The 18,464-nt window shown below is 36.5% G+C and overlaps 3 protein-coding genes across 13 annotated transcripts in view; 1 reads left to right on the top strand and 2 right to left on the bottom strand.

Annotated features, from left to right (window-relative positions):
* The window catches only part of LOC145673876 (uncharacterized), a 254,260-nt gene that overhangs the window by 160,253 nt on the left and 75,543 nt on the right, over positions 1-18,464 (bottom strand). For all 11 annotated transcript variants that reach the window (XM_081743658.1, XM_081743659.1, XM_081743654.1 and 8 more), the window contains one exon: positions 76-610. In XM_081743658.1, coding sequence (XP_081599784.1) covers positions 76-610 — 535 coding nt within the window. The remainder of the gene's footprint in view (positions 1-75; positions 611-18,464) is intronic.
* LOC145673879 (uncharacterized) lies at positions 8,245-12,162 on the top strand. The gene is made up of 2 exons (XM_081743667.1): positions 8,245-8,703; positions 11,584-12,162. The coding sequence occupies exons 1-2, from the start codon at positions 8,289-8,291 to the stop codon at positions 11,748-11,750; spliced, it is 582 nt and encodes a 193-aa protein (XP_081599793.1). The 5' UTR covers positions 8,245-8,288; the 3' UTR covers positions 11,751-12,162.
* On the bottom strand, positions 16,994-18,275 carry LOC145673880 (disks large-associated protein 5-like). The gene has a single exon (XM_081743668.1). It carries the CDS (start codon positions 17,914-17,916, stop codon positions 17,359-17,361), a length of 558 nt encoding a protein of 185 aa, XP_081599794.1. The 5' UTR covers positions 17,917-18,275; the 3' UTR covers positions 16,994-17,358.

Raw genomic sequence — 18,464 nt, 5'->3', positions numbered from 1 at the left:
TGGAATATTTCGTGCCCAACCGGACTTCTACAATGAAAAGAAAGCTTATTTCTATAGAGTGGTAATACGAATTACCTGGAGTAGTTGACCAACTTCTTGTGCCCTTTTCATGATGCGTTGGAACGTTCAGTTTGCAAGAATGAAATTGACTAGACCACGGACCTTCCTCTGGCAGTCTTGCAGTAGCACCTGAGCTGCCTCCTTCTCCTGCAGGCATTGACCATCGACGTTGAGTCCCATCTCCGACTTCATCTCGAAGATCCCCAGACGCAACTTCTGACCAGCGGCGTTGCTGTCCGACAACAGACGGAGAATTAGCAGGACTTGGGCCTTTTCCTTGTTGATTTCCTGGGCTCTCCCCACTTTGTGCATCTGCCTGCCATCGAGGGGAACTACTTTGAGGATAATGGGTACATAAGTTACCGTAACATTGTTGGATTATGCCCGCATAATCCGGAACTTGAGACTCCCGTCGCGAAACGGCAGAAGGTTGAACACTTGGATGCTCCTCCATAACTTGACTTCTTGTAATAGTTTTCAGGCACTCACAGCAGGCGAGGCAAAATTTATAATGAAGATTGATGAAAGCCATTAGACTAGAACTCATAATCTGAAAATGAAAAGTCATAGTTTATAAGCTGACATCAAATTAAAAAAAAAAAAAAGTTTAAACTATACACTTGTATCACGCTTAAATCTTTTTCAAGGAACAAATAATTACTGAAAAAATACTTAAAGAACATTAAGGCATATCTCATCAGCGCAGTGCCAGTTTATTTCATTAGAACAATAATGACTACAAATGTGAGTGCGCACGCATGAAAGACTCAGAGAAGTCATGTAAGTCGCACTTCGTTGTTAGAATTTCCATAGCGAGAAAACATTTTGTACATAATTACTATTGTCATCAAAGAAAGTAACTTCAATTATAGGAAATTATTCCATCATTTCATGTAGTCACACTGTAAAGCTTGCAAAGTTTAGGAACCGCATTATGGTTAGTAAAGGACAAATAACTATGGTTAGTCAAGGACTAATTTTGGTTCATCAATCGTTCTATATTCAAAAAAATTATATATGTATCTTTCTTTTGTGTGGCCACATGCAATATAGAACGAAAGTAAATTAAATGTCGTACTTCCTTCTTTTATCAAACCACAAATGGTTAATAGCTTTTTTGATGACATTCAAGGACACTCCCGTGTTTTTAATTTTTTGACTATTCACTAACAAATACGAGTTACCAGAACATACAGATACATACATATCGAAGTAAAATTAGATAATGTAGTAGTAGTTAGGAATAGTCCACTTGTGAACCATACTGGGTCACGTGATAGTGTTTAGTGAAGAACGTAAAATTCAGAGGTAAAATATAAATTATTGTAATGGAAAAGAAATATAAAGATAACAATGAGAAACAATACAAGATGGAAATTCTGTCAGGAAATTTATTAATGAAAAAAAAAAATAATAAAGTAATAAAATTCCACAAATGCTTAGCGGAAGGTGGTAGTTGGATCCAAACCGGATAACCCTATCCAAGGTGACTGAACACTCATTTCGCTGCCAGCTGGATGAAATAGGCACTACTACTGGAGAAAAAGAAGCGACCATTACAGGGACCGCCTGCGATTTGTTGTGTTGTGTCAGAGATGCTTTTTGTGTTTTCACGCATATGCGTTTTGGGTTTCGCACGTTAGACCTTTAAGTTTTATTCAATGTCTGGTTCAGAGAATAAAGACAACAGCATTCAGATAAACAGTATTTAATAAGGACTGTTTTAACACCTCAGTAATCGTATTTGGTCCTTTGCTAGGTGTGATGCCACCATGTTTTATCTAACAAGTACAAGTGGGGTGAAACTAGTTACCTACGGGAAGCAGGACCGGGAAGTACACGGTTGAACTAGACTAGTTTCTACCTATTCAATCTGAAAATAGCAGTTAACAGATAGAAATATTTTAATTAATTAACACGAGAAATTATTATTTATGCTGAGTTTGAAGGTCTGAAAATGGTTCAGACTAGACGATTTCTAACAAAATCTATAAAATACTAATGCTTTAACAATTGTGCTAATTGTACATTTCTGGCCACAAAAACCAAGACTGCTTTTCAGAGACTGTCAAAAAGTGACATTAGGTCTTTACAAATTCCCTTAGGTCTGTCTCATTTTCCCTGCATCTTTCTTATAGATAGGGTTGGAACGATAATACTCTCGTGTGCTCATCGTACGATCAAAACGTATCTACCGTACAGTAAATTACTGTAATTTTCAAGTCGCAAAGAGCATCTCCATCCAATGCATTGTTGACTCCCTACTTTCTTCACCGGTGAGTACCAGAGTGAGTATGGGTATGTAGAGAAGCGGTAGGCACTGTAGGTCACGAATACGTTGGTCTCGATGAGACAAAGTGAGGTGTATTTGAAAAAGAGTAAAAAAAAAAAAAAAAAAAAAAAAACGTTCGACGGTCCCGACAGTGTTGTGGTCACTTCTCGGGTCATCGTGCATCACTGAAGAGGCTTCCGGTGGAGATCTTTGGGTCTATTCTTATTTTCTAGGTTCGTTGCGTACTTCTATACTGCACACTACCCATGAAACCACAGAGATCCAGCAGGATCCTCACAAGAAGTGATGAGAACCGGCCCAGAAGCACGGATTGTTTACTTGTGGGGGCACGTCTCCCCGGTGACCAACGGGCCCCTCGGGCAATGTGGGTATGGGAAGAACGGACAGACAAGCTAGTTTCCGAATTGAAAACCCCGTTCTTGCATTTGAATTTATTCCAGTGCCAGAGCACAAAACGGTCAGACACTGCTGATCGCTCTCGTCTATTTCGACCCAGGCATCAGTTGAGCTTGGTTTGGTCCCAGTTGGAACCCATTCTTGGGCTTGGTTGTGATGTCCTGAAGACCGTAGCTAGGAGTGTGTTATGGGGAAGGCATAGTTCAATTTGTTCCCTGACACACACAAAACAAGCCCAGCTGACGCATGGGTTGAAGTTTAGCCGAGAGCGATCAGCAGCGTCTGGCTGTTTTGGGCCCCAACACTAGAACAATTTCAAATACGACATCGGGATTTGCATATTCGGAGACTAGCGTGTTTGCACATTCTCCCCATACCAACACTGCCCAAGGGGCACGCCAGTTACCGGAGATACGCGCCCCACAAGTAAACAATCCGTGAATCTGGGCCGGTTCTCGTCACTTCTTGTGAGGATTCTGCTGGATCTCTGTGGTTTCATGGTTAGTGTGCGGTACAGAATTAACGCAGTAGTCAGGAGATTAGGATAGATCCAAAGATCTCCACCGGAAGCATCTCCAGTGGTGTATGGTGATCCTAGGAGTAACCACAACACGTCGGGACCGTCGATAGGTTTTCGACTCCTGTTTGAACATACCTCACTTTGTGACATTGAGACTAACTTATTCATGACCTACAGAGCTTACCGTTTCTCTACATACCCATATTCACCCTGGTACTCACCGGTCAAGAAGGTAGGAATTTACTGAAGATGTCCTTTGTTAGTTCATTTATATTTTAAATCTAAAATGATTTAAAAAAAAAGACATAGAAGTAGCATCAGAACTACAATTAAGCTCCGATGACTACTCATCGGTGCTACGTATATTGTTAATAGTGTCACTGCTAATTCGAGTGTCGCCACGAAACGGCTTGTTTGGTGACTTCCTCGGATCCAAAACCAAGGATTAATTTATCAGAAACAAACCAAAATCAGCAGGGTACTAGAAGCAAGAATATCTGAAAACTTTTCACTTATTTCTGGTAGCATGTAATTCATCCTATCTACCATTTTGTATAGCAGGTAGACAGGGGACTTGTTCATTTCTTTCTAAAAACTTGAAAATTTCAGGAAACAAAGTAAACCAAATTTTGAAGATCCCATATGCGTTTCATATATTTTGCAGCGGATATGAAGAGTTCTTAAATTGGCTCTTAAAACAATCATTCTCAAGCATAGCATCTAAAAAAGACACTTTATTTTCCGTTTAACTGTATTATTGTAAGTAACGTCAAAAAGTTCTTGAGATGCCAAACTTCAAGTAAATCTGTAACTTGCATTGAAAGCAAGCATGTAAACAAGGATGTAAAAAGATCTTTAAAATGACGAATCTATTAAGTTTGATTTGTTTACCTCGATTTTCAATGTAGGACTGAACACAAATTTCAATTGATATTTAAGCAGCGTACGCAGAATTTCATCAAGGAGGATTTCAAGCAGCCAAGTTTGTATCGTTTCAGTTTTTTTTATATACAGTCAGCGGCGGCCGCTGGGCAGGGGGTGCTCTTAACCTATGTCCCGAACCTCTACTTTAACGCTCTCATCACAGTGACGTCACCAGCGAGGAACTTAGAGCTTGTCGTCTGCTTGGCGCGCGAAGATTTGCTAGTAAGATCACAAACAATCCTTTATTTATTTTGGGTTTTTGCTATGTTGAATTGTGTTGCTTTCTTTTCTAGTGGACGAATATTATTTAACAGAGAAAAGATATATATCTCGGAAGATTTCTTTGCGTGGGCTTGGCTCTACAGGCATGCAATATTGCAAAATAGTGTGAACTAGAGTACGTGTGTACATATGTATTTTTACGTGTATTTGTCTTTCATCTCCAAGTGTTGCACATTATAGAATTAGGGATGTACCGATATATCGGTATCGGTAATATCAGCCACTTTTGGGAGTATCGGTATCGGCATTGGCAAATAAACACCAATATTTACCGATATATTTTTCAAACTATTTTCAATTTGTTTAATATTAACAGTGACACTTATATTTCATCGGTTTCTTTTAGAGTTAAAAGTTGATCTAAATTATTATCAATTGTACAATCAATCGATTTCTTTATGCATGTATACGCCTTTGATTTGCACTATTCATACTTAACTGATAGTTTTAGTCCCTCCATGACAAGATAGTAAAGAAAAGACAAAGGTCCTCAGTCAGGATCATAGGCACCCGAAGAAAATTTTCTAGGGGGAGCCCATTTCCCGATTTCAAAGTAAAATAAAGTCAGTTTATTTTACTTATTCACTTTCATTAATTTCTATGTATGCATAAAGTTCATAATTTAAAATTATTTTTCGATATTTTTTCTGCTTATTGGTCTTCTAGATGTTTATTTGAGTGAGAAATCAGAGTAAAACTCCGGGACATCGTGTGGGTAGAACAACAGGTGGGGCTGTTGCCCAACGCCTAGAACCACAGAATGGAAGAGTTTGACCGTTGAGGAAGACTGGCAGGTTAACTATTTCTAATTCATTGTTGAGATTAGTGTTGTCCAGGAGACGAGACGGAGGCGAGAAATGTCTCGTCTTGTCTGCAATTCGAGACGAGAAGAATTTTTTAAATTCGTTTCAATTTAAAAATATGGGAGTTCTCGTCTCGTTTTTGAGGCAAGATGAGAAACTTCATGAGTCTCATTGGCAACACGAGTTCATCCAAGTATTAAACCTTAAACACTGGTTTAGTGTTGCATGGTTCATCGTTAAAAAAAAAAAAAAAAAAAAAAAAAAAAAAAAAAAAACTATAAATTGATAAAGTGATTGATTGTAAGAATACAATGAAGAGCATTTAAAGATACACAAGTCATTACACAATATACTCAAATAATAAATATGGTTTAATTGTTGTTATATCTCATCCTTCGTGGATCTCTCGTGACTTTAGGAAGTCAGAACAAATGTTGTACACAAATTTATACAAAAAGCTAGAGAAACTTCGAGGCGAGACGAAAAGAGCTTTTTTTCGAAAGTGGATTCTACAAGACGAGAAAACCTAATTTCTCGTCTCGTCCCGATTCGTAACACTAGTTAGCATACAAATATTTAGATATAAACCAAATACATTTTTCCGGACTGTGTACTATTAATGTCACGAAGTGCAATCATAGCGTCAACAATGGTTACATTAAATATAGTCTGTGATGGATAGTCGACATGACGTTTAACACGGATGAGTTCCGTTTTAATAATCATGTGAAGATATGAATTGGTAATTTTAAACTTTAAGCCTGAGTGCCGTATATTGAACAAAATAAATTGCTAGGCATCAAAGGGCTTCCGCAACTGAATGCATCGACGATCTATTATTAATATTCTTATTAATCTTATTCTTATTCTTATTCTTATTATCCATGGTTTTAAGTATTTATTGAGATATTTCCATCAGTAATCACAAAGTAATCTATTTATGCCGGGTGTGGAACTCACCTTATCATTGGTTCCGCAATTACTTTAACTCCATGACCCGGAAATTTCAGAGATTGCCCTGGTACAACACATATTTATCTGCAACTTTGCTTAAATACATTCACAGTAACCTTTCAGATATAAATACATTTAAAAAGTAATTATAATTCAACAATTATCTATCTCATCAAAAAACAAATAAATGATCATGCAACACATGTACATCGTTAATTTTCCATAATATAAATTGCGTTAAGAAGATGTTCTATTTATTGCTGGCTTATTTATTTATTATTTATTTATTTATTTGTAGTTTGTGTGTAGGAGAATGTTGTGACAACGAAAATGTTATGCATAAAGAAAGAAAAAAGACATTCTGGCTGCTTCGTACACCTATATACCTACTTGCTGCTCCTCGCTGGTGACGTCACGCAAAACGAGGAGCGAAGCGTCTGTGCGTAGAGCCCAACCTTTCCTTCTAGTAACCTTGGCCGCTGGTGGGAGCCAATGTGCCATGGCACTACCACAAATAATACAACAAAATAATATACATAATATTATTTGCCTCTTACTAAATACATTTCTCAATTTTACGCACAGTACTTTACTTGCAACGTCATCATTGCTCACGAGATGCTGGTTTGAGTTGCGCGGTGGAACTCTGGCTACAGGAAAGATGGATAATAGGCAGAATTATGGAAATATTGACAATTTTGATCGAAGTAGTTCGAGTAGTGAAGAGGGATTTGTAGGTTATGTAGCTTTTGAAAATCCTTGCTTTCATAATGCTGAGTCAAATTTTGAGAGTAACTTTGTTGAACCAAATCGTGGGAGGCCACGGATACGTTCTTCCTCTGTTCCAGGCTTAGATAGACGAAATGTACACAGACATAATATGCGTTCTGAGCATTTGAATTTTGATTTTAATAAATTAGCAACCGAAGGGGTGTATAAATTGTTGTTGGCCGAGACTAATCAATTACCTTTGGTAGACGGTACAAATACAGAATTATCATTCCAATTCATTTTGAAACTAGACAAAATAGTGCGTAGTAAAGATTTACCGTGTGATGTGATTTTAATAGCTAGTTTAGCGCGGACTAAAGGGGAATTTAATTACCTTTTGCAGTCAATGATTAGTACAGGTTCAGTTTGGGGAGACATTTGTAGACAACTTGTCATTAAATTCATCTCACCTTTGGCTAGAACACAGTTTATGCGTTTAGAGTTTTACCGAGTTATGAGGGAAAATCAAACCTTGTATGAATTTGTGGAGGAAAAATTAGCATTAATACATGCTTTAGATATGAACTTCGAAGAACCAGTGATCTGTAACTTAATCTGTAATATGGTTAGTCCAATGGTTCATAAATTTTTCAACTGTAGGGGAGTACCGATGACTTTTGAACAGCTTGAGGACGCAGCTTTACATTTTGATAATATGTATAGGTACAGTAGCGATTATTACAAACTGAGAAATGCTGTCGGACCAGTAATGGGTAGTGTAAATAAAAATCCCCATAAGGGAATAACAAATAAAACGGCTATTTGTAATGTAATTAGTCAACCTAGTGTTAATAGTAAACCGGTAAATTTGGTAGAAGGTAGATGTTTAGAGGGAAATCCTGAACAAAATCAAAATGTAATAGTTTCTGGTAAGAATGCTAATACGTCATCAGGTAATGAACAATATCAAGGTAATACAGGTGCCATTAGGAGAAATATTGTGACTAGTTCTTCAGGTTCGAACAAACATTTTCGGAAAAAGAACAGTGCTTTTGGTAGAAATTCTGAACATAGGTCATTGGTGAATGAATCTGGTTTCCAAAATATAAATTCTTCACAACCTAATAAACATAATAGAGATCTTCTGGTTGTGCCTGCATATATAAAAGGGAAGTTAGTAAACACAATCCTCGATACAGGGAGCGAGTCCTGCTTTGTGAGTGAAGTATTCTTTAGAAATCTGCAAAAACAGTGTAAAATCAGGGAAGTAGATGTTAGTTTGCAAGTTGTAGGGCTTGGTGATCAACAAGTGACAGTTAAATCACGAGTTCGCTTATATTTTCGGATGGGTTTTCAACAGTTTTCTGAAAACTTTTATATAGTTCCATCTACAGAGTTTGATCTCTTATTGGGAAATAGTTTCCATCGAAAATATCAAGCAGTGATAGATGTGTCCAACAGACTTTACAAAATCCAAGCTAGGAAGTTAATAATTCCTATAAATCCCCCATCTAACCTGCAACAGTCTACTCCTCGGACAAACTTTTTATCTTCTAGGGATAGCGTGGTTCATCCCACTCCCACATGCTCGAAGGGGGCTGAGGAGGCTGCTCGATTCCCTAGAACCTTACAAAATCAGACTTGCAGATCAGAACAGCAGGCGCTTGGAGAACAACAGTTGGCTGCCGAATTGGAAACCTATGTGGATCATGAGGTGCTTCAGGTTACTGATTCTGGGCAGAATGCAGCACCTTCAGAAGGTAATTATAAAGTTTCTTCGGAACTTTTAGTTCAAGATCCTGAATTACAAAATTATGTAAATAATTTAGTAACTTCTTTTTCAGATGTTATTTCAAATCGTCTAGGATGTGTGAAGGATTTCTATTATCAAATTGAATTAATTGATAAAACTCCAGTTAAGTTACAACCGTATAGTGTACCAAACTATAAGCAAAAAGAATTAGATAATTTTATTCAAGATTTAGTAAAAGAGGGGGTGGTAGAAGAGATTAATGCTTCTCCATTTTCCAGTCCATGCTTTTTGGTCCAGAATAGGGACCACAGTAAGAGATTAGTCGTGGCTTACGGCTCTGTGAACAAGAAAATAATTACACGGAATTTTCCGTCACCCAATCTTGAAAATGTTATCTCTAGCATATCTAATAACCATATCTTTTCAAAGATTGACCTCAAGAAAAGCTTTTACCAGTGCTTGCTCACTGAGGATAGTAAACAGGTAACCGCCTTTGTAACTAAAAATAAGATGTATCAATTTCGACGTCTGCCAATGGGGTTATCAACTTCACCTCATGTTTTGAGTTATTTGATGTCAAAAATATTAGACGGCTTAATTGGGGGTAACTTAGAAATATTTTATGACGATGTGTTAATATTTACGCCTGATTTAGAATCACACAAAAAACTGGTTGAGGAAGTTCTAAGTAGGTTCAGGGAAGCTGGGTTAACTGTATCACCTTCCAAAACTCTTTTGTTTCAAACCAGAATAAAATATCTAGGGTTTCAATTTGAACGTGGAACGATGACCATAGATGAGGACCGACTTGAAACTATTAAAAATCTACCGAAACCCAAGAATAGAAAAGGCTTGAATAGGGTATGTGCATTTTTCCAATTCTTTTCAAAATTTGTACATAACTTTGCTGAACTCATTGCACCTTTACAGGAGATGCGTTCCGCTAAAGTTCCATTTAAATGGACTAAAGAACACGATGATGCTTTTCAAAAACTAAAAGATGCGTTTTTTGACGAGGTAATCCTTAAGGTCCCGGATATGAATTCAAGTTTTGTTATTCATTGTGATTCTTCCTTGAAAAACTACAGTGCGATATTATCTCAGTATAATAAAGATGGCGAATTAATGCCAGTACATATGTTTTCAAAGGCCATACCACCATCAGACTGGAGCAAGAATGTGTACGAGTTAGAGGCGAAGGCTTTATCTTTGGCGTTAGAACGTTTCGAATATTATTTGCATAATTTCTTTGTAGTTTACACAGATTCGAAGGCTTTATCTTGGTTACTTCATAATCATAAACGGCAAAGGAAGTACGGTACTCTGATGGAGAAAATTTCCCAGTTTAAATTTAAAATTCTCCATATTAGGACGAGCTCTAACATTGCTGCCGATTTCCTGTCGCGAATAGGAAATCATGTGGAATTTTACACTAATGAACCTAATACAGCTGAGGTTATAAAAGATAATGGAAAAAATGTCAACTTGAGTTTTGTAAATTTTTGGAAATTGCCGTTATTAAACGAACCTTTAAAAGCACATCAACAGTCAGATAAAGATCTTCAAGAAATTATAGGGAAATTAAAAAAGAAAGAAAGTGTAGACTCATATATTTTAAGAGATGGTATCTTGTTAAAGAAAACGAAGAGCCAGATTGGGGATGGTTATAGAGTAGTAGTTCCACAAAGTTTAGTACCAACTATACTAGACTATTTCCATTCTCAGTTGATAAGTGGTGCTCATAGAGGGGTAAGAAAGACAACTGCCGCCATTGCTAGACGTATGACATGGCCGAATATGTTTAAGGATATTAATGAGTTTGTGAGATCTTGTCCGAAATGTCAAAGGATTCGTGATAGGAACACCTTGCCTCAGGGGAATTATTATACGAGACATGTAAAAGCTCCGAACAACACGTTTTTTATTGATATTGCCGGGAAATGGCCTAGTAGTCAGGGGTATGAATATGTATTAGTAGTAGTAGACGCCTGTAGTAAGTTTGTGTTTCTTGAACCTTTAAGGAAACTCTCAAGTCAAGCTATTTGTAAGAAATTAATGGATATATTTTTGAGAACTGGATTTGTCTCTAAGGTGGTTCATGATTGCGCGACATATTTCGTATCACAGTACTTTACTCATTTCCTGTATAGCCTAGGGATACAGGACATAAAAACCTCGCCGTATAATCCATCTCCGAACACTTGTGAGAGAACGATACGTACTTTGAAGGGAATTCTGAAGGCATACATTGATAAGAATCAAAGGAATTGGGCCCAATTACTATCTAAAATTGCTTTCTCTATCAATGTGAGTCTTAATGAAACTACGGGTCTCTCTCCATGTGATATCTACTATGGAAGAACCATGTATAGCCCGCTTGATGTCAAGTGGCTAGTAGATTTGGGTATATTAGACGAAGAAGTCGATAAGAGTACGAAATATGAAATTATAAAAAGAAATTTAGAGAACGCCTGGAAAAGATGTGAAAAGACCTACTCTAAGAGGCATTTGCCAGTTAACTTTAAAGTTGGTGATCAAGTCTTGACAAAAAGATTCATGAAGGCATCGTTAGAAAAACATTTCAACCCTAAACTTGCTGAACTTTGGGAGGGTCCTTATTTTGTAGTTGGTCAACCAACTATGAATACCTTATGGTTGGAAAAGGTGGACAACCCCCAGGTCAAAATAAAGAGACATGTTCAGCATTGTAAACGGTATATTCTGCCGAGAAATGCGCAACCCGTGAACCAGGTTGGAGACTAAAAGGTTTAGGTGTAAGAAAAAAAAAATTATTTTGTAAGGAAGATCATTTTATCTTGTATATATATATAAATATGTGACATGTTTGTGTGAATTGTTTGTGTCGCTTAATTTTTGTATCCTGCAGGAGCTGTCCGTGGTTTTGGTCCTACTGTCTTTTGTGGTTATGTCAGAATGAATGAGGGAAGACGATCTTCCAGTATATACCCGAATTTGGATACACATTTGTACGCGGATCTATCACACCATTGTAATAAAGCACGTCCTCAAGGTATAGATGGATGGAGACTGTAAGTTGTAAAAATTTTTGTATATAAGCATGCAATGCATGGAATTTGTAATTATTATTAAGATCAAGATTCTTCTCCTTAAACGCATATACTTTTGATGGATGTAATTAATTTTTGGGCAGACGGATCTATATGTAACGTATATTAGCGTTTCCGTCGAAGAAAAAAAAAAAAAAAGAATTCTGATGGAATTCTAATTGTATATTTGGATGTAAAGGTAGGAGTTAAGTAATACGGCTTCTACTCAATAGATGCCCTTCCACTTCACTTATGAGTGCTTATCAGGAGGAGTTCCCTCGAATCTCAAGAGATGGCAGCACTAGTGGCTGTAGCTGCTGAGTGGGTTTGCCCAGCAATTCGGTCACTTGAAGATTGGAAAGGGTAAGGGTTAGGTTTAAAGTTTGGGAAATAAGTTAAATTCATTTTTGGTATGTTATAACATTGAAATTCCCTTTCGAACATCATGGTTTGGAATTAAGTGATAGTTGGCTTAATACTACATGAATAAGATTGCTTCAATTAGTGTGTTTTTAGAATATTTTGAATATTAGTGAATGTATAATAATTTCTTGTGTTTTTTGGTAAGTAGAGTGCTATTTTTCTATTGAAGTTGAGTATTGGGCTTGTACTTAGTACTGTCCTGGGGAATAAAGTGTGGACGAATTATTTAACCTCTTTTGGCTGTAGAAGGAGATTCGAAATTTATTCGTCCTCGCGTTATTTTTCAGAGCAGTGCATGGGAAACCCAATCCTTGGGTTTGGATCCCATTATATTATATATTGGTTCGGATCGCGCATGCTGGGTTCGGATCCCAAATAGCGCATTTATGCCAACTTTAGAACTATTACTGGGAGAATATTTGAATAGGAATTTTCATGTGAAACAAACGCGTAAAACCCGAGTAGACGTATTACTGTTAATTCCTAACCTAATCAAGAAACATTGTAAATTTTGGGGAAAGAAAAGCAAAATTAATTATTCACGTGGATCCGGATTGTCACTGAGTGCCGGAAGGGTGGTAAACTTCAGTGAATGGAAAAAGTAAATGTATATACGGGTAAAATTGTATCTTTTGGAATTATTAACGTTTCTTTTTGATAAATTAATGTTAAAAGAATTTGATACTTTCGTAACTTTGAGAAAATTAAATGTTAATCGTTGAAATTGTCATTTGTTGGGAAGTTTTTGAAGTTATTTCAGTATTTAATCGTTTTGCTACGGTGTTTGGTAATTTCTTGTTGTTGTTATACATATATTTTGTTCATAATAAATTGTTCAAGTTGAAATTTTCGAGTTTACATATGTCTCTTAGTTCAAACAAGCTTGATTGCTACCAGGAAAAAAAAACATATTATTTTTTCAGTGTTTTTACTCTGCAATTGCCAAAACAAGAATCGGGGAATCTAACTCGACTAGTGTGCTTGTGATTGATTTGTATGCAGGTAAAGGAAGGAATTGTGTCTGTTTATTGGGCAAGGTTTGACTTTTACCTGTGGACAAATTGATCGCGGGACCACGGTTGTATGTGTGAGCATGCAACGTTACAAAACCTACTTCTCGTCAGAATATATATATATTGGTAAATTCAACTATAATATTAAGTTTTCATACTATTAAAATAACTTTTACGTATGATAATAGTATGCCGGCCACTGAAAGGAAGAGTTAAATCCAATTGTTCTAAATTTCAGTAGCTTATAGTTAAGTGACAAAAACATGAAAATATACTATACCCTGTAAAAATACGAAGAAAGTTTATACGGTATAATGCTACTTTTTTGTTACAGATTTACATTCAGGATAAGGTAAGAAAAGATGGAGTGTGAGGCACACGGATGTCGATTCTGGTGAGTTAGAAGGCCCAAGCCTCCGAAGATTGCTTGGGCCTCCAAAATGGTATTAAAATCGTCATTGATGCCTTGTTAGACGACATGTGAAAACGAAACACATCCCTGAACCGGCCCACCCAAAGTTATACAGGAATTGGTGCTGCTGGTCAGCCATCTTCACTTGCACCTACTCTTACATATAGTTTAATAAGTACGATCTGTACAGTATATATATTTTATATATTTTATACATATAACGGATCAATCCTCCTAGGCTCCATCCCGGTTACGCCACAACTGCACAATATTTTTTGAGTTTAGAATCTAAATTTGGGTGATAAATTGAGGTCAAAAAATTCTACTCATTTAACACTTTTCTCCAAATTTTTCCCACTTCTCCCTTAACAACAAGCACTGTGTGTTATTGAAGAGTGTAAGAGAACAATAGTCTGTAGCGTTTGGCATGAGTCAACAGTTTGTGAGCAGGAGTTGGCGGAATACCTGTGCACATGTTACAAGAATTGTATGCGAAAGCAGGGACAATAATACGCGTATTTCTCAGCAACAAGATGACGAAGTAATTTGAAGTGTTGTGTGCATATATCTGTACCAGTAAATAAAGAGTTGAGTTGAGCTGATTTTAAGTTTAATGTCCCGTTCAGCAGCGAGGCTATATGAGACGTAGACCTACTGATTAACGTGAACTCCGAACCACTTGAGCTCCCGCCGGGAATCGAACCAGTAAATAAAGAGTAGCCTGGTTTTGAGAAAGTAGTTATTTAATTTGTAAAAATAAAAGCAGTGGCGACGAGTAACTGGCCGACTTGGAATCTTTTTAGATGTGTTTGCAATTACACCCGCTGTTTTACGCCGTCCCCTTCTTGCTTGTTTCACAATGTAGCGATCGTCATCTTCTGTAGCTAACTGTGGTCAATCACCACCTCTCCTTCGCATACCATTCATTGCCTGTGATTTGAATGCTTCTCATGTACGTGAAACAATGCTGCGGGCAATATAAAACTCCTGGGCACACTCATCACACTTCGCCCTTCTTAGTTCACGAAGATTCTTCTCCGGGTGAAGTCTCCCAAAGGTTGTCTCTGGGCCACGTTGTTGTAACATCACCACATCTTAACAGCTCACTGACTAACACACTGTCTCGTCACTTTCATTCACCTGCTTTGTATTGGGGAAGCAGATTTATTCGGCGCTACTTCGACGACGTCACGCTATGCAACGTCATGTTCTCTGTGTATGTTTGAGAGACCTTTGGCAAAATGTTCTCGAGTTTTTACTAATTTCCATTGACTACGCAATATTTCATGTTACTTTATCTTACGTATATATATATATATATATATATATATATATATATATATATATATATATATATATATATATTTAGCAAATTGTAATACAAATTTCAATTTGTATCGCTATTTGTACATTTTCTATAACATTTTCCGTACTTATAGATTCATAAAAGAAGTCCAATAAATACGAAAGTACTTCACAATTCTATTCGTTATGAATAGAACTGCGAATTACTTTCGTATTTATTGGGATTTCTTTTATGAACCTATAGGTTCATGGCGTCTCGCGAGGAGAAATCTTGCATATTGTATATTGTTTTTTACAAGGGGCGTAAATGGGCTTCCGGTATATCAGTACTTCAAATAAGAAACGAAAAGAAAAGAGAGAGAAAGACGAGTGTATTCTTCTATATTTTTGGCGCTGAAGAATGCCGTTACTGTTTCAGTGATCTACTGTACGTACTTGTGCGTTTTACTAACCATATCCAAGCCCCATTCATGCTACACCATATATTAGCTAGGTCCAATATAGTTTGAACTTGTTTTCTCTGCTGCCAATGCGCCTTTTCTTCAACGAATATTTTTTATCACACACTGAGAAAAATGATAGGATGGCCCGAAACCTGAGAAGGTCTGGAGGATGACCCACTAGAAATAAACTGACAAAGGAAAGGTAAGACAGAGAGGAAAACTGTTTTGTAACCCAAAGTCGAAGCATTTTTTCTTGCACCAACTGACCCTTCAAAGAAAAATTTCTTGAATTAATAGTAATATTTTTTTCAGCTTGATCCTTATTTTAGCTTCTGTGGTAATAATGAAAGATGCAAAGATGCATCGCAATTTGCGATACATTTTTCAATTTGCATCGCATTTCCATGTTTTTGCATTGCAAACTGCGATGCGATACTGCTTTTTTTTTAAAAAAAAAACATACAGGGTGTCTCAAAAGGCCCCTAACATAGGGTAACTCTGTTGTTATTATCAGAGTTACACCAAAATGTAAGAGGAGAAACCTTCTCCAAATATGATGTTTTCAATCTAAAGTGAAGGAATTTTTTAAATCGGACGAGCCATTTGGGCTGTAAACTCTTTGTTCGCCCAATGTTAAATGAAAATGCAATGTTGCCATTTACCTGGGTCCATAACATAAGTGAATGAAGTCACTGTTTGAAATGGGGGTTGACCGTCGACACGTTAACGTAAAAGACAGTAACTTCATTCACGTATGTTTGGGTCCAGGTAAATGGGAACGTTGCCTTTTTATTGAACATTGGGCGAATAAAGAGTGTACAACCCAAACGGCTCGTCCGATTTAAAAAATTCCTTCACTTTAGATTGAAAACATCATATTTGAAAATGGTTCCCTTTCTTACATTTTGTTGTCACTCTGATAATAACAGTTCTCCTATGTCAGGTGACTTTTGAGACACCCTGTATATATACATATGAGTTTAACGTCCAACCATTATGCACCAAGGCTAATGGAGACGGTTATGAATTTGAATGAAAAGGTGAAACGAAGAAAGTGAGAGAAAACGGGACAACCACAAACCCAACTTGCTGCGAGTTTGGATGGAACCAGAGACCCCACGCATAGGAGGTGGGCACTATACAACTGGCCACCGCTGTCCTATATATTGGTTTAAGTTGCACTTCTAAAAAAAAAAAAAAAAAAAAAAAAAATTAATTAATCCTTCGACGGATACACAAAGTTCTTATGAGTTGCATATTACACTGCCATCAATTTATCTATTTTATAAGCAGAGCGCAAGAAAAGCAAGGCAAGGGGTTAAGGAGTACACTGTCGTCTCTTCGATTTTCTCATAAAGGTATTGCAACCCCTTAATTCGGCTTCTTATATTAATTTCTATAATTCACAATTCTCGAACCACGCTATGAGATATTCGTTACCATGATTCAAAGTGATAATATCTCTTTTTACTTGTAGTATAGACGCATAGTAGACAAAAAAAAAAAGGATAGGAATTCGTAATTTATGTTGATTTATTGGTAGGCAAGTATTTTTAGCAAATTAAAAAAGAAATACTTAACTTATTTTCTACCATATTTCCTTAACATAGGTAAGAAAAATAACGATTTCATCTTAACCAAAGATATACGTAAATATATTTATTAAATAAAAAAAATACAAGCATTATGTGATTTTACTATCTTTATATAGTATTCATAAATAAAAGTGCAAATACAAATATATCTGATGACATTTCACTCACTTGTTCCCAAATAGAGAAATCCAAGAATCACAAAATTTTAAAGTAGAATGCATAACATTTAACGGCAGAAGTTACCAGGTCTAAGAATCAATTACACAGTTTTCAAGAGATTACAAATTTCGATTATTTTGTTTAAAATGACAAATTACAATGCAACCAGGAAATGTATAATATTTGACATGACTTTTCTTGAAGAAAATGCAAAAGTGGGTTTCTGGATATTGTAAAGACGATGTTACTTCTTGGGTGTGTTAATACGAATAGGTGATTGGTCACGTCTTGTATATATTTCTATGTCACTCACAGTTCCTCCGCTCTTGATCCATTTCCTGTACTTCGTTTTCATCTGCAAGTGTTTGTCTTGAGTATCTTTCGTGGGTTTGTCACAAACATTCTTACATGTCTTCAACTTGTGGTTCGCTTTTGAAGGACTAGGACTAGCTTTGGCAGTAGGATCCTTCTTAATCACCCACTTAGATTCTTTGAGTGCATCCAATTTACCAAATCTTTTGTTTACGTCTTCAACCTCAATTTTCACCAGTTCCCAGTAGGATGTCACGTCCACTTCGGTTAATGGCTTACCAGACTTCGATTCAATCTCTCCATCTTCCAGAAGCTTCTCAAACTGTTTCATTTTACCATTCATGAGCAATTTTGTCAATCCCAAAGTGGAAAGTACCTGGTCAGCTGCTGGTTCTGGCATTGGCTCTTCTTTCAGAATTTTATCCCATTTTTTGCACAGGGATAGCAAGCGTTGTTTCTCTATTTGTAATTTTTCACCCAAATCTGTCATATTGTCACTTGTTCTTTGGTTTTACTCTTTGAAATCACGGATAATTTTACTTATTTTATCAGTATTGTTTTCGACTTATTTTTATCACCGTAGTAACAAAAATAAATTTAAATAAAACATCCATTGTTTATTTGATTGTTCAAAAATTTTATAACGTAATTTCTTTTTATTCTTTCAGATATAAGCTGGTAATTGAAATAATATTTAGTAATGAATTTCTACCCAACTAAAATGCAAAATGTGATTACAAAGGTAGCAGACGGTACGTTAGTTAAAAAAAAAATCTTCCTGTAACAAAATGAAAAAAAAATCCTGACATGCACTAATTTGGACGAGACTTCGTTATTTGGTTCGTCCTTTCCTCTGCCTTAAGACATATCTGAGTGTGCAAGTTCCTACAATTATCCTGTAGGTGTAACTCGAATGTAAATTACGTACGTCTGAGCGTTACTTGATGTAAGTAAACAATTAATGGCTGAACATTAACTTTAGTGCCCAAAGCGGTTGACGACCACAAGCTTAACCATTATTTAGATATCACGTCAAAA

This window comes from Thermobia domestica, chromosome 17, assembly GCF_964235325.1.
Source record: "Thermobia domestica chromosome 17, izTheDome1.hap1.1, whole genome shotgun sequence".
NCBI lineage: Eukaryota > Metazoa > Arthropoda > Insecta > Zygentoma > Lepismatidae > Thermobia > Thermobia domestica.
This window is presented reverse-complemented; position numbering and strand designations above follow the sequence as displayed.

Bases quoted from the DNA above. Each gene is read 5' to 3' on its own strand.
- LOC145673879 (XM_081743667.1), top strand. From the start codon at position 8,289: ATGGGTTTTCAACAGTTTTCTGAAAACTTTTATATAGTTCCATCTACA. The intron at 8,704-11,583 runs GTAATTATAAAG...TGTATCCTGCAG, and splicing joins GAATGCAGCACCTTCAGAAG to GAGCTGTCCGTGGTTTTGGT.
- LOC145673880 (XM_081743668.1), bottom strand. From the start codon at position 17,916: ATGACAGATTTGGGTGAAAAATTACAAATAGAGAAACAACGCTTGCTA.